Source organism: Trifolium pratense, linkage group LG1 (assembly GCF_020283565.1).
Source record: "Trifolium pratense cultivar HEN17-A07 linkage group LG1, ARS_RC_1.1, whole genome shotgun sequence".
Lineage (NCBI taxonomy): Eukaryota > Viridiplantae > Streptophyta > Magnoliopsida > Fabales > Fabaceae > Trifolium > Trifolium pratense.
This window is the reverse complement of record NC_060059.1, coordinates 27,610,695-27,624,556: the sequence shown is the minus strand read 5'-3', so window position 1 is coordinate 27,624,556 and position 13,862 is coordinate 27,610,695. Positions and strand designations below refer to the sequence as shown.

The window sequence follows — 13,862 nt, the reverse complement described above, 5'->3', positions numbered from 1 at the left end:
TTGCTGCTTTTTTTTTGTTTGTTTAATTGTGGCGTGCGTGTTTCCTTATTTTCTTTTGCTTTCTAAGATTTTCCTTTCGGGATCCTTATTAACGGCCCATTTGTTTTTTTTTTGGTTTACGGCCCATTTGTTACATTGCATATTATAATAAGTGATTTTCATATTTTACTAATTTAAAGATAAATTTTTATGTCCCCGTAAATTTAGCTTAGTTGGTAGGGATATCGCATTTTATATACAGGATTGGAGTTCGAACCTCGGACAGAATTTCTAACCTGACAAGAAAACATTATTGTAACAAATGGGCCTAAATTTGTATCGGCTATGGTAGTTTCTTGGGCATGGCCTTACCTGTGGCCAATAATTGTTGAAAATTTCTTGGGCATGGCCTTGCTGTGCCCCAAAATTTCCAATTTTAACCTTCATTCTACTATGAGAAATCTTACATATATATTATTACTAGATTTTGAAATATTTCAATATTGTTTACACACCTGGGTATGAGAAATCTTGCATCTTATATTCTTTTAATAATTCATTATGTTCCTGTTATCATGTATGTATAGAATGAGCGTAGTTAGTTAGGCATGACAATATAATTCATATAACCTCCATGTCTGTAGGTATCCATTCGCTGGATTTGGTTTTTATTTCATTTTAAAATATAGGGTGGAGTGGGAACCCATCCTTAAGGGACTAGACAATTACTTCCTTCGGTCCTTAATATAAGAGAAATTTTATTTTTTAGATTCATTAAGAATCTAATGTATGTAGTCCATAATATAGACTAGATACATTGAATTCTCAATGAATCTAAAAAGTAAAGTTTCTCTTATATTAAGAACCGGAGGGAGTATCATCTTGTGGCATAAAAAGGAAACCTTAAAATAGATCTCCCGATTGTATTAATTGAGAATGAGAACCATCATCCATTTTTCTCATTTCACTTTTGAAAAAATTGTTGGAATAAGTATAGAAGGCAAGAATGAATGAATGGTTGGAGAAAGCAATGGAAAAATAATGTTGAAGACATCAGTTTTTAAAAACACAATTTTGTCCCTTGCTTTATGTCCAAGTGGATGTGAATGTTAGAGGCTGACTAAGTTTCAATTTAGCTCGATTAACTCTCTTAGTTAACTCGGACTGACGTGCAGATTAATTTGATTATGTTTTAAAAATCGAGGGATTAACTTGGAATTTTGTTAATTTAGGGGATTAAGTTGTCAATTTCAACCCACTTGGGTTTGTCCGGTGGTTTTGACTTGAGACCTATGAGTGTGCTCCTCCTTAAGGTCTCAGGTTCGATTCTCTCCAGTGCAAATTTGAATGGGCTAACTTAGCTTCTTAAAAAAAAAAGGTTTAACTACACATTTGGTCCTTTGCGTTTATTTTAGGTTTCAATTTGGTCCATTACGTTTAAAATGTATCAATTTGGTCCCTTATGTTTTAACCGTTTGCATTAGTTAGTCTTTTCTGTCAGTTTTGTCACATGTGGCAACCAGTTTGCATATGTGGACAGACACATGCATTCTTAGACACACTGACACATGTATAGTTCAAACGGTGTTAGTGACAAAATTAATGGAAATGGCTAAATTGAAATCTAATGGAAACGTAAGGGATCAAATCGATACTTTTTAAATGTAAGAGACCAAGTTAAAACTTAAAATAAACTTAAAAAACAAATGTGTACTTAAGAAGAAAAAAAATGGTCAAGTAGATCAGCAAAATTTACTTCCTTTGTGTAAAACAATAATTAGCCATTAACAAGTAGATCAAGTGATTAAGAGTTGTCATCAATGTCTCAACTCAAGTTCGATTCAAAGTTACCTCCGTAGGCAAAAAAGTACATAAAGTAAAAAAAAAAAGATGCACCTGATAATCCTATGATAAATTTGATTATGCTGCAAATACATACTCTGTTCTTATCATATCCTTCTATTTAGAAAGTACAAAGATTAACATTCCCAATTCTAATCAATGGTAATGTAATGATCCTCCTCTTTCAAGGGATTATGCAAAACAAATAAATTCATCCAGTAACTATCGACTATTTTTTACTAAACAATCATAATAGTTTGGACCAAGGTAATCAAAATCCGACCGGTCATTGAACCGGCATGTTTAATAGTTTAAGGTAGTTGGATTGAGATTCAACCGAGTCAGGCCATTTCTAATTAAATATATGTCTTTAAATTGTTTTAATAATGATTGTCAAAAAGAAATTGTTTTAATAATATATAACATAATAATAATAAACTAGCTCAATTGGCAAAAAATGTCGAAATTGCTAGTGTCAGACGTTATGTCCGGGGTTCAAACCTCGGTAACTCCACTTTGTGTGGGTGAATTTTCAATGATTTTGTCATTTCGTCTATAAAAAAAATAAAAAAACTATACAATATTCATAGTTTTTTTTGTCAAACAACATTCATAGTTTCACAGTATTACAAATGTAAATTTTTTAAGTCAACATTTCCAAAGCACCAAGGTGTGCCAAGAAAAATTACAGAAACAAAGTTATAAAAATTCCAACACACACACCACTACAATACAACAGCCATATCAAAACAAGATAAGTCTAAAGATTCCTAAAACGGCTAATGTAAAGAATCCATCTTGTTATCACTTGTCACAACAACAACTAAGTTACAAAGCTAGAATGAAACCATTCATAAAACTGGTGCAACTTGAGAGATTCCACTCTCCTCCATAAGACTATAACCCAACAAGCCATGCAGTCTTTATAATGATGGCAGCTCGTCTAAAGTCAATGTAGATATGCTAAGCTCACCCAAATCACTAGCTAAAGAATCATTATAAAATGTTGATTAATTTTAAAAAATATATAAATTAATGTGTGCTCATGACAAATTATTAAAGAAAAAAAGTCCCTTTGTAAAAGTTGTTCTCATTTTCTTGTTTCAAGCTTTGGATGTACCAAGAAGCCAACTTGTGTAGTGTATAAGTTCCATATATGGGAGTTTTCACTACATTGTCCAGCTAATAGTCTCTATAAATAAACTCCTATCATCAGAATGTATATGCTTTTTCCCATTGAATCACTTCAATTTATATGCTTTTCCCATTAGATCACTTTTATCTTTTTTTTTTACATAGACAAAATAGCAAACTAATCATAAACTCACACACAAGTGAGGAAGCCGGGGTTCGAACCCCGGTCATGGCATCCGGCCTAGCAATTACGTCATTTTTCTGTCAGTTGAGTTATGATTTATGGACTCCCATTGAACCACTTTAAAAAGTGTGGTGTTTTGGTGGTTGAGATAATTGACACTTTATTTTAAATTTTTTTAATTATAAAATCAAAATATAGAAAGAAATCTGGTCCAACCTAAGAAATTGGATGAATCGTTGGTTCTGATTTGTTTTCCCAGTTTTCTCTAATTTACCGGTTATTTATCTGGTTTTAGTGCTGTCCAGTTTTTGTTGTCAAACCGTTCGAATAGAGGTCCGATTTCTGGTTGAACCGACCATTCTAGTCCGATTTTTGTTATCTTGGTTTGGATAGTACCTAAATTTTCAAAATTAAAATTGAGAAATATTAATGCATAAAAATAATTGGAACAAAGAAATAAAAAATTTAAAAAGAGAGCTTAGATGGAAAGAAGAAAAAAAAAAGATATGAGGGATATTGGAGATTTGATTGTGTATATGCCAAAAAAATTGTAATTACTATTTGCCAATGGATACAAAATTAAACGTAATAGTGCTTGCTTGTAAGCGTATGGTTAGTAGGGATATTGCATTATATATGTAAAGGATGAAATTGGAACTCTAGATATCTTACGTATTTACCTTAAAGATAAAATTTCTAGCTATTAGGCTACTTATAAAAGAGAAAAAAAGGTAAACATAATAGAAAAGACTTAAGACGGGCAACATACCTCTTTTTGCTAGTTTAGAATGAAGTGAACAATATTCGAAGGCTAATTATATTCAAAACAAAAACAAAAGGCAAATCCTAAATAGTGCCCCAGGGGCACTTGTTAAGGATTCAAATTTAGAAAGTTTTACTTGGAAATTGTGTAGTCAATACAACAAAAGTCTATATTTTGATGTTTTCCATGCACAACTTTTATTTTATTTCTTCTTTTGGTTCCTTAACTAGTGCCCCGGGGGAACTGGTTAGCAAGACCCAAAACAAAATTAGGACAACCAATAACGCTCAGATGAAATGAGGCGGCTCGAGAGATTAATCTCTACAGTTGCGTGCAGATGTTGCTGATTTAAGCGGAAAAAAATAGGACAAAGCTTCACCACAAATCTTAACAAACAAGAGAAAATCCAAAATCTAAATCACACCATTAAGTTGTTGCAAACTTGCAATTGGTTCTTTTAAGATGAATTTGTCTTTAGTGTTGACAAAATATGAATTGATGTGGGATTATATGTGTTATGATTTTTGTTGCTGGATTCGATTTTCCATGGCCATGGATTCGGAAAAAAAAATTAGGGGTGTAAATCAAAACTCGCTCAAATTACAGGGAGTAAACACTTATTTACCCAAACTTATATCATCGTATAAATAATAATTTCTATAAAACTTTACAAAAATTTAAAATCATTTAAAATTTCATTGATGTATGCCAGCAATAACGTCCTCAAAGGTGTAACTCGGTGGTTAAGAGTTGAGATGTTGAAGAAGTTTGAGAAGGAGGTTCGTGATTCTATCATTGATATACTAACAACTAACATTTGCTTATAAAAATAAACATCAATATGTAATCCAATGGTAACTTTGTCTAAGAAAAGTACCCAATAAAAAGTTATTGAACAATGTAATATTATCCAATTATTGCTGATAATTTTATCTATCCTTAGTATATTCCTTCGTTTGTGCATGTTAAAAATATATCCGTATAGTATCTCGTGCAAAACATATTACATTTTCTCGATTTTTTATTTTTTCTATTTATTTCATTAAATAAGTTTAATTTTCTTTCATACAACTTCAAAATATTTAAAAACTTTAATAACAAAAAATAAAAAATAAAAAATGGAGACAATCTAAATTCCATTTTACATAATCGAGTCGAAGAGAAAATATTCAAAACAATTGCTCTAAATAGTATTTGCTCCCTCGTGTATCATTTTCCAAATTATTTTTATGCTGTTACCGGCAATTTTGTCTTCACTATATAAAAAAATTGCTAATGAAAAAAAAAAATGATATTTCTGCTTTGTCTCATTCATTTGTCATAAAGTTAATGGAATGTATAACGTAGGTAACATCTTAAGTCGGCTCTCACCATAACCTTTGACATGGTTTGGGATTAAGATTTGTTGCAGTAATATTACATGCAGTTTCGTGCTGTAATCAATCTCAGCATTAATATTTGATCGGATGGTTTAAATTAAATATTCAATTCTATACTGCAATTCAATGTCAGCCGTCAATTTCAAATCGGACGGCTCTGATCAATTACTGCGTGCTGCAATTTACGGCAGCAAATCCATACGCCATTGTTTGCTACTCAATTGCATGCTGTCTTAATTAAGTGTAATAATAATAATAATGATACGGTTTAAGAAGTCTTCACTTAACATTAATCTTTGTCTTTTTTTTTTTGACAAAAACATTAATCTTTGTCTTAGACCCTTTACCTTCCAAATCAAAATATATACATGTAAGTATCATGTCATAACTGTGTGAGCTACAAAACTTTACAGATACTTTCTATATATTGAGATATGCCTCTTCTCATACTTTCTATATATTGAGATATTGAAATCTCTGCAAACAATTATCTCAAAATTTAATTTATAGGCCGAAGTTTCGCTCGTTTCTGTTTATTGAACTTGGTTTATTATGACTTTTTAGTGCTAAAGTCCCAGAAGAACAAAAATAAAATTTGATTGATATGGAAGCAGAAATGGTTGAAGAAGATATTTTTAGGCCAATGAGTGAAGGAAGGAAGAGCAAGAGTTTTGGAGAGTTAATCCGGAATTCAGCAAATGAAGAGGAAGAGGAGCTGAAATGGGAAGGTTTATGGAGACTTCCAACATATGATAGAATGAGAAAAGCGATTTTGAAGCAAGTTCTTGATAATGGAAAAGTTAACTATGAAGAGGTTGATATTACCAAGCTTGGTGTAGAAGAAAAGAAACTTCTTCTTGAGAGTATACTTAAGACTGCTGAAGAAGACAATGAGAATTTTCTCCACAAAATGAGGGACAGAATAGATAGGTAGGTAACATGATCTTGACCATACATAGCTTTGGTTCGATTTGATTTGAATTGCGTTTACTTTCTAATTCATATGTTTTAAGCAAAGTTCTAAAGTACTAACTGGTTTTACATATGTTTTTTGTTCATTGTTTACTATAGGGTAGGAATTGAGATTCCGAAGATTGAAGTCCGGTTTGAGAATTTATCAGTCGAAGGGGATGCATATGATGGAACCAGAGCCTTGCCAACACTAATCAATGCTACCCTTAATGTAATAGAGGTATGTTCAACAAAGAGGTTATCAGCTCCGATTGCTTCATTTGTAAGGTATATGAATGTGCGTTTTATATAACTTGTTTCTGTTATGTTCTTATATGTATTTCTGTTTGTGGCAAATAGGGACTTTTGAGTTACATCAAGATTTTGGCATTTAAGAAAAGGGTTATAAGGATTCTCAAAGATATTAGTGGAATTGTAAAACCATCAAGGTACTTTAATTAGTGATTCTATTCTATATGGATTACTTCATAATAATTTATTTGTATGCCTTCTAGTTATTTCTCTATATTGTTAACAAGATTTTTATTTTCTGTCTCTCTTTTCAGAATGACTTTATTATTAGGACCTCCAGGTTCAGGAAAAACCACACTGCTTCAGGCACTTGCCGGGAAAATGGACAAGGATCTAAGGGTTTGTCATCCCCTCCTAATTCCCTTTTAGAAATGATAAATTCGTCGTATAAATGCATAGTAGCTCAATAGTTTTGAGTATGTTTCTAACATTATGCATCATGAATTCTCGACAGGTATCAGGAAGAGTTACTTACAATGGTAATGAATTGTCAGAATTTGTTCCTCAAAGAACATGTGCTTATATTAGTCAGAATGATCTTCACCATGGAGAAATGACAGTGAGAGAGACGCTGGACTTCTCCGGACGCTGCTTGGGTGTTGGAACAAGGTACGATATGTTGACAGAATTGTCAAGACGAGAAAAAGCAGCAGGTATCAAACCAGATCCTGAAATAGATGCTTTCATGAAAGCTACTTCAATGGAAGGTCAAGAAACAAGTCTTGTTACAGATTATATTCTCAAGGTTTGGTTATGCTAATTACTTTTGAAGTTGTTGATTCCTTTTTAGTCAATGTTAATCCAACCTTCTTTCATTTAATGTATTTAATACAATAGATTCTTGGACTAGAAACGTGTGCCGATATTTTGGTGGGCGATGAGATGAGAAGAGGCATATCTGGTGGACAAAAGAAGCGTTTAACCACCGGTAAGTGTCGTGTGCTTCTTGAATTGCATGTGTCTTTATAGAATAATAACAAAATAGCATAGAATCTTTACAAATCCTTCACATAGACACTCCAAGGCAAAACTTGAATAACATATGTTATTGATTCTATTATGACATTTCTCAAATGGTATATATAAGCAAATATTCGTTTTTAAGATTCATTGAATAATTAATGTGTCTGATTCATATTATGCACCAGATACATCAGTTATTTAATGAATCTGAAAAATGAATCTTTGCTTATAAAGAGACCAGAGGGAGTAGATTAAGCTATCATCGAGTAATATCAATTTTCTCTACAGAATCATTCATTTTGTCAATTCTCATAAATAATAAAATTAATTCATATAAATTAATGCAGGTGAGATGTTAGTGGGACCTGCAAAAGCTCTCTTTATGGATGGAATTTCAACTGGTTTGGATAGTTCCACAACCTTCCAAATAGTAAGGTGTATGAGGCAGATGGTTCATATAATGGATGTCACTATGATAATCTCACTTCTGCAACCTGCACCCGAAACATATAACCTTTTCGATGACATAGTACTACTTTCAGAAGGTGAGATTGTCTATCAAGGTCCGCGTGAGAGTGTTCTAGATTTTTTTGAAAGTGTCGGCTTCAAGTGCCCAGAAAGGAAAGGAATTGCAGACTTTTTACAAGAGGTAACTTCTAGAAAGGATCAAGAACAGTACTGGTTCAGAAGGGACATACCTTATGAGTATGTTAGTGTGCCCGATTTTGTAACCAACTTCAACAATTACAGCATTGGTAAACAACTTCATGAAGAGATTCAAGTTCCATTTGATTCTAGTAAAACTCATCATGCTGCATTAGTAAAGGAAAAGTATGGAATCCCCAAATGGGAAATTTTCAAGGCATGCTTTTCAAGCGAATGGCTATTCATGAAGCGCAGCTATTTTGTATATATATTCAAGACTTTTCAGATGACTATCATGTCTTTAATTACCCTGAGCGTATTTTTTAGAACAACGATGGATCATGGTCGACTTGAGGATGGAGGAAAATTTTATGGTGCACTATTTTTCAGTCTTGTCAATGTGATGTTCAATGGAGTAGCCGAACTTGCAATGACTGTTAACAGACTTCCTGTTTTCTTTAAGCAGCGAGATTTCCTATTTTATCCCGCATGGACTTTTGCATTGCCCATTTGGGTCCTACGAGTTCCTATGTCTCTATTGGAATCAGGATTTTGGATCATCCTCACTTATTATACTATTGGTTTTGCTCCATCGCCTAGTAGGTATGAGAATGCAATCTATACTGAGCTAGTTTCTTAGCAGCATGCGAAAATGTTAGGATGAATGTGTTCACACAAGATATGATAAAATTAAAATGAAAGAATTAGAGAGAAAATCGGCATTGCACCGATTGTTGAAAATATGGTAGATTTTTGTCTTAGGTCCTTTTAGTATTATTGACCGGCAAATTTTGTTCAATTATGTATCTAAAAGCTTATTACAGGTTTTTCCGTCAACTATTGGCATACTTCTGGGTGAATCAAATGGCTCTAGCCCTTTTCCGCTTCATTGCTGCAATTGGAAGGACAAGAGTTGTGTCTAACACACTTGCTTCCATAACAATTTTAGTTGTTTTCGTCTTAAGTGGATTTACTGTTTCAAGAGGTAAGTAACAATTTTTCTTCATACATCTATACAATTCTCCCTCCGTGACAAAACATAAGACAAATTCACTTTTTTAGGTTCATTACATAATTAATGTATCTGTGAATTTTACTTATATTTTGTCACAGAGGGAGTACTCAATAATATTTCAATATTAAATGACATTTCTCATTTTTCATGTGAAATCGATTCCTCTTTCCATATATAGATGATATTGGACCATGGATGATATGGTGCTATTATGCTTCACCTATGATGTATGGAATGACTGCAATAACCATCAATGAATTTCTAGACGAAAGATGGAGTGCTGTGAGATCTTATTCTTATTGAGATAATCATTGGTCTTTAATCTTATAACACTACATAACTATTAACTAATTACTGATTCTTCACTTTTCGCAGCCTAATATCGACCCTAGAATTGATGAACCTACAGTTGGGAAGGCTTTACTTAAGGCTAGAGGCATATTTACAGAAGACTATTGGTATTGGATATCTATCGGTGCTCTTATAGGATTTTCTCTACTGTTCAATGTTTGTTTCATTCTCGCTCTAACTTACTTGGACCGTAAGTTTCCATCTTAATAGTTCTCGATGTAGCATGTTTGCATCTGTAAAATCCTTCATATAAAATCCCTCTGAGACTGCTTTGAAATTAAATCGCAGCATTCACAAGCTCCAAATCTATCATAGTGGAACAGGAAGACGATAGGAAAAACACAACGACCTCACCGGAAAAAACATCAGGAGAAATGACAGAAAGCTCAGCTTCAAATGTTGAATCCTTTGAAGGTAATATTAAATTTTGTTTGATAATTAATGATAAAAGCAACTACCTGAATGAGATAATACAGAAGATATAATTTAATTTCATATAACATACTTTATAGAATAAAAACATAAACTACAGGTGCAGAAATGGAAGTAAGAAACAAAACACATAGCTCAATTCCTAAAGCTGCAAAGAATGCAAAATTCAAGAAGGGAATGGTGTTGCCCTTTCAGCCTCTGTCACTTGTTTTTGAAAACGTGAATTATTATATCGATATGCCAAATGTAAATTCCTTTTCCCCCTCTTATATCTTGCCATTATTTCTCACCTCTAATACAACTTTATACAATGAAATCATTTTATCATTAGCTTTGACACTGGTAATTTATTATCAGGAAATGAAGCAAGGAACTAAAGAGGATAGACTCCAACTACTAAGAGACATAAGTGGTGCTTTTAGGCCTGGAATTTTAACAGCATTAGTTGGTGTAAGCGGTGCTGGAAAAACGACTTTGATGGATGTGCTTTCAGGAAGGAAAACTAGTGGTTACATTGAAGGAGGTATCAGCATATCGGGTTATCCTAAGAACCAAGAAACGTTTGCTCGGATTAGTGGTTATTGTGAACAAAATGATATTCATTCTCCCAATATTACAGTTTATGAATCTCTTGTGTTTTCTGCTTGGCTGCGGCTCAGTAAAGAGGTTGATATTGAAACACGAAAGGTATGCAAGTTTCATGTGCATTATGGTTATTTCATATGTGGTTAGCAAAATATCGATCAAGATTCTAATCGTCTATAAAATCTACTTATTATCCTCAGATGTTTATCGAGGAAGTTATCGAGCTAGTTGAGTTACGTCTAGTGAGAAATTTCTTAGTCGGCCTTCCTGGAATAGATGGCTTATCAACCGAGCAGAGAAAGAGGCTTACCATTGCTGTAGAGTTGGTTGCAAATCCTTCCATTATCTTTATGGATGAACCAACAACTGGTCTTGATGCTAGAGCTGCAGCAGTTGTTATGCGTACTGTTAGAAACACAGTCGATACAGGAAGAACTGTTGTGTGCACAATTCATCAACCAAGTATTGATATATTTGAAAATTTTGACGAGGTAAATAAATATGAATAACAAGATTTTGCAAATGAAAATTTTATTTTTATAATGATTTAGAAGGAACTATACTAACCCTTTGCACATCTTGAGCTTAGCTGCTTTTGATGAAGACGGGTGGACAAGTGATATATGGTGGTCCTCTAGGTCGAAATTCTGAGAAACTTATCGAGTACTTTGAGGTAAACTTTGTCTCTCATAATGTATAAACTTAATTATTTAATTAGATGTCAGTAACCAACCTTACAGATTGTGTATAACATTTTTCAGGCAATTACAGGAATTCCAAAGATCGGAGATGGATATAATCCAGCCACATGGATGCTGGATATCAGTTCTCCGGTGGTTGAGTCTCGGCTTAATATAGATTTCGCTGAATTATACAATAAGTCAAGCCTTTACCAGTAAGTGACACTCTTAAGATTCTTGCTTCATTTTACTCATATTTTAATATTTATCTGAAATTTCTCATGATGCTTTGATAACGTTTTTCCAGACGGAACCAAGAACTTATCAAGGAACTATCCATACCAGCGCCTGGAACAAAGGAGCTTTACTTTCCATCTAAATACTCTCAATCATTTGTAACGCAATGCAATGCTTGCTTCTGGAAACAGTACTGCTCCTATTGGAGAAATCCACAGTATAATGCTGTCAAATACTTCGTTACAATAGTTATTGGTGTTTTGTTTGGACTAATTTATTGGAACAAAGGCGATAAGTTGTAAGTCTTAAAGTTATTTGATAGTATTTAACAGATGCAATCAACAATTTATTTTTCTAAATGTCCATGAGAAAATTAAAATATCATATATGCAGGGACAAGGAACAAGACCTTTTAAATCTCATTGGAGCTATGTATTCTTCGGTCATTTTCCTCGGTGCATCCAACACTAACAGTGTGCAGCCTACTGTTGCAGTAGAAAGAACAGTTCTATACCGCGAAAGAGCAGCTGGATTGTACTCAGAACTGCCATATGCAATTGGTCAGGTGAAACTCGCGAATTCCTTAACTTAAAAGAACAATAACAAGGATAACTTAGCGAAATGAAACAGTCCATTGAAATAACTATTTTTGCAGATTGCTATTGAAGTAATTTATGTTGCAATCCAAAGTCTGATATACTCTATTATCCTCTACTGGATGATTGGCTTCGAACCACAAGTTGAAAATTTCTTTTGGTTCTACTTCTTCATATTCATGTCCTTTATCTACTTCACATTATATGGAATGATGACGGTGGCTCTTACACCAAACCACCAAATTGCTGCAATTGTGATGTCTTTCTTCCTCAGCTTTTGGAACCTGTTCTCTGGTTTTCTTATTCCAAGAACGGTATGTGTGTGATCGATCAGCAATGATAAAAACATATTTTTTACTATTAATACCATACGAGTAACACCAATGAATAATGCATATTAACTTGCATTAAGGAGTACATGTCACCTATGAAGCACGGACACTCCTCAGATGAGACGTGTGTCAAACACGCATCAGTGTCCAACGCCTACACAACACTGACACTTATGATTATATTGAATTATGTCATTTTCTTAAATTATTATTGGTGCCAACGTGTCCATGTCTGTATCCATGTTTCGTAGCATGTCACACAGTCACTGAATATTTGGTCTAATAGTTGTTTTCGACTTTGCAGCAAATTCCGATATGGTGGAGGTGGTATTATTGGGCATCACCTGTGGCATGGACTATATATGGACTGGTGACATCCCAGGTGGGTGACAAGAACAGTCCGATCGAGGTTCCTGGATATAGGCTGATGACAGTAAAAGAATATCTTGAGAGGCAATTTGGATTTGAATATGACTTCCTTGGATTTGTTGTTTTGGCTCATATTGCATTTTGCCTTCTCTTCCTTTTTGTATTTGCCTATGGCATCAAGTTTTTAAACTTCCAGAAAAGATAATCCACACATGGAATAATCAATATGAAAACTGAGAATAGTATATAGTACAAAATGATTTTAGGTAAAATTACTTGTATTGTATGGAAAACTATCTATATCCTATAATGATAATGATATATTGTTCAATATTCAGTGACTGTTCTCAAGGTGTCTTTGACTGTTCAGACTGTACTGCAGTTGCAAAGCCGTTAAATCTGCCCAGATACAACCACTTCGTAGTCAAAACAACGAAAATTCCAATTAGCGGTTGTTTTTAGTGCAAGTGGTGGCGGCTTACAGCGCACTAAATACACCGAGTTCCACTGCTTCGTAATCCATGACTTATCCATTGCTTCAAAATTATTATTCTAAATTTCAGTTAAAACATCACTTAATAAATTTATAATATTTCATGTGTGTGCTCGTGCGCTTTGATGTTATATCAAAATATTCATCCAAATACTATTCTTTTTCTACAATCAACTCTTTAAATACATCTTCTCTTCCTTACTCATATTTACCACTTCACTTATTTACCATCTCACTTTTTCTTTCCACTCTCTTGAATTATCTCTCCATTTGTAGCCTCTCTACCTCTAATTTTCAACAAGAACAACTTCTCCATCACAGGTATTTTATCCATCCTTTAGTGAATAGTAACATTCTTTTTACCACATGAGCTTCATTTTGAGCTTGGCATATTGACACACCAACACTCTTTCCCCTAAACAAGTTTTATTCTTGTGGGAACAATTCATAGTCAGACTTTACTTATTTCGCGCTTGAGCTCCCACCTTCCTTTTCTCTGGTTTTATTTTTCTGCTTCCTTATAATGTTATGGCTATTGTAAAATTGTATTGTGCACTCCCTTTTTTATAGATTATTACAAAGAATTAGATGGTGATAAACTAACCTAGTCCAAGCATGCA

General features: G+C 33.5%; 1 protein-coding gene across 2 annotated transcripts; it reads left to right on the top strand.

The window, feature by feature from the left end:
* Positions 1-5,828: 5,828 nt before the first annotated feature.
* On the top strand, positions 5,829-12,962 carry LOC123912412 (pleiotropic drug resistance protein 2-like). 2 transcript variants are annotated; one of them, XM_045963217.1, is made up of 20 exons: positions 5,829-6,211; positions 6,353-6,473; positions 6,593-6,681; positions 6,799-6,883; positions 6,999-7,289; positions 7,382-7,472; positions 7,855-8,755; positions 8,977-9,137; positions 9,346-9,449; positions 9,543-9,708; positions 9,807-9,837; positions 10,046-10,196; positions 10,308-10,637; positions 10,736-11,026; positions 11,125-11,208; positions 11,297-11,430; positions 11,523-11,750; positions 11,846-12,017; positions 12,108-12,362; positions 12,685-12,962. In XM_045963217.1, exons 1-20 carry the CDS (start codon positions 5,886-5,888, stop codon positions 12,952-12,954), a joined length of 4,281 nt encoding a protein of 1,426 aa, XP_045819173.1. In that variant the 5' UTR covers positions 5,829-5,885; the 3' UTR covers positions 12,955-12,962. The 2 variants fall into 2 exon arrangements, with proteins under 2 accessions (XP_045819173.1, XP_045819172.1); XM_045963216.1 differs by having other exon boundaries at positions 9,807-9,932; positions 10,051-10,196.
* Positions 12,963-13,862: the final 900 nt, after the last annotated feature.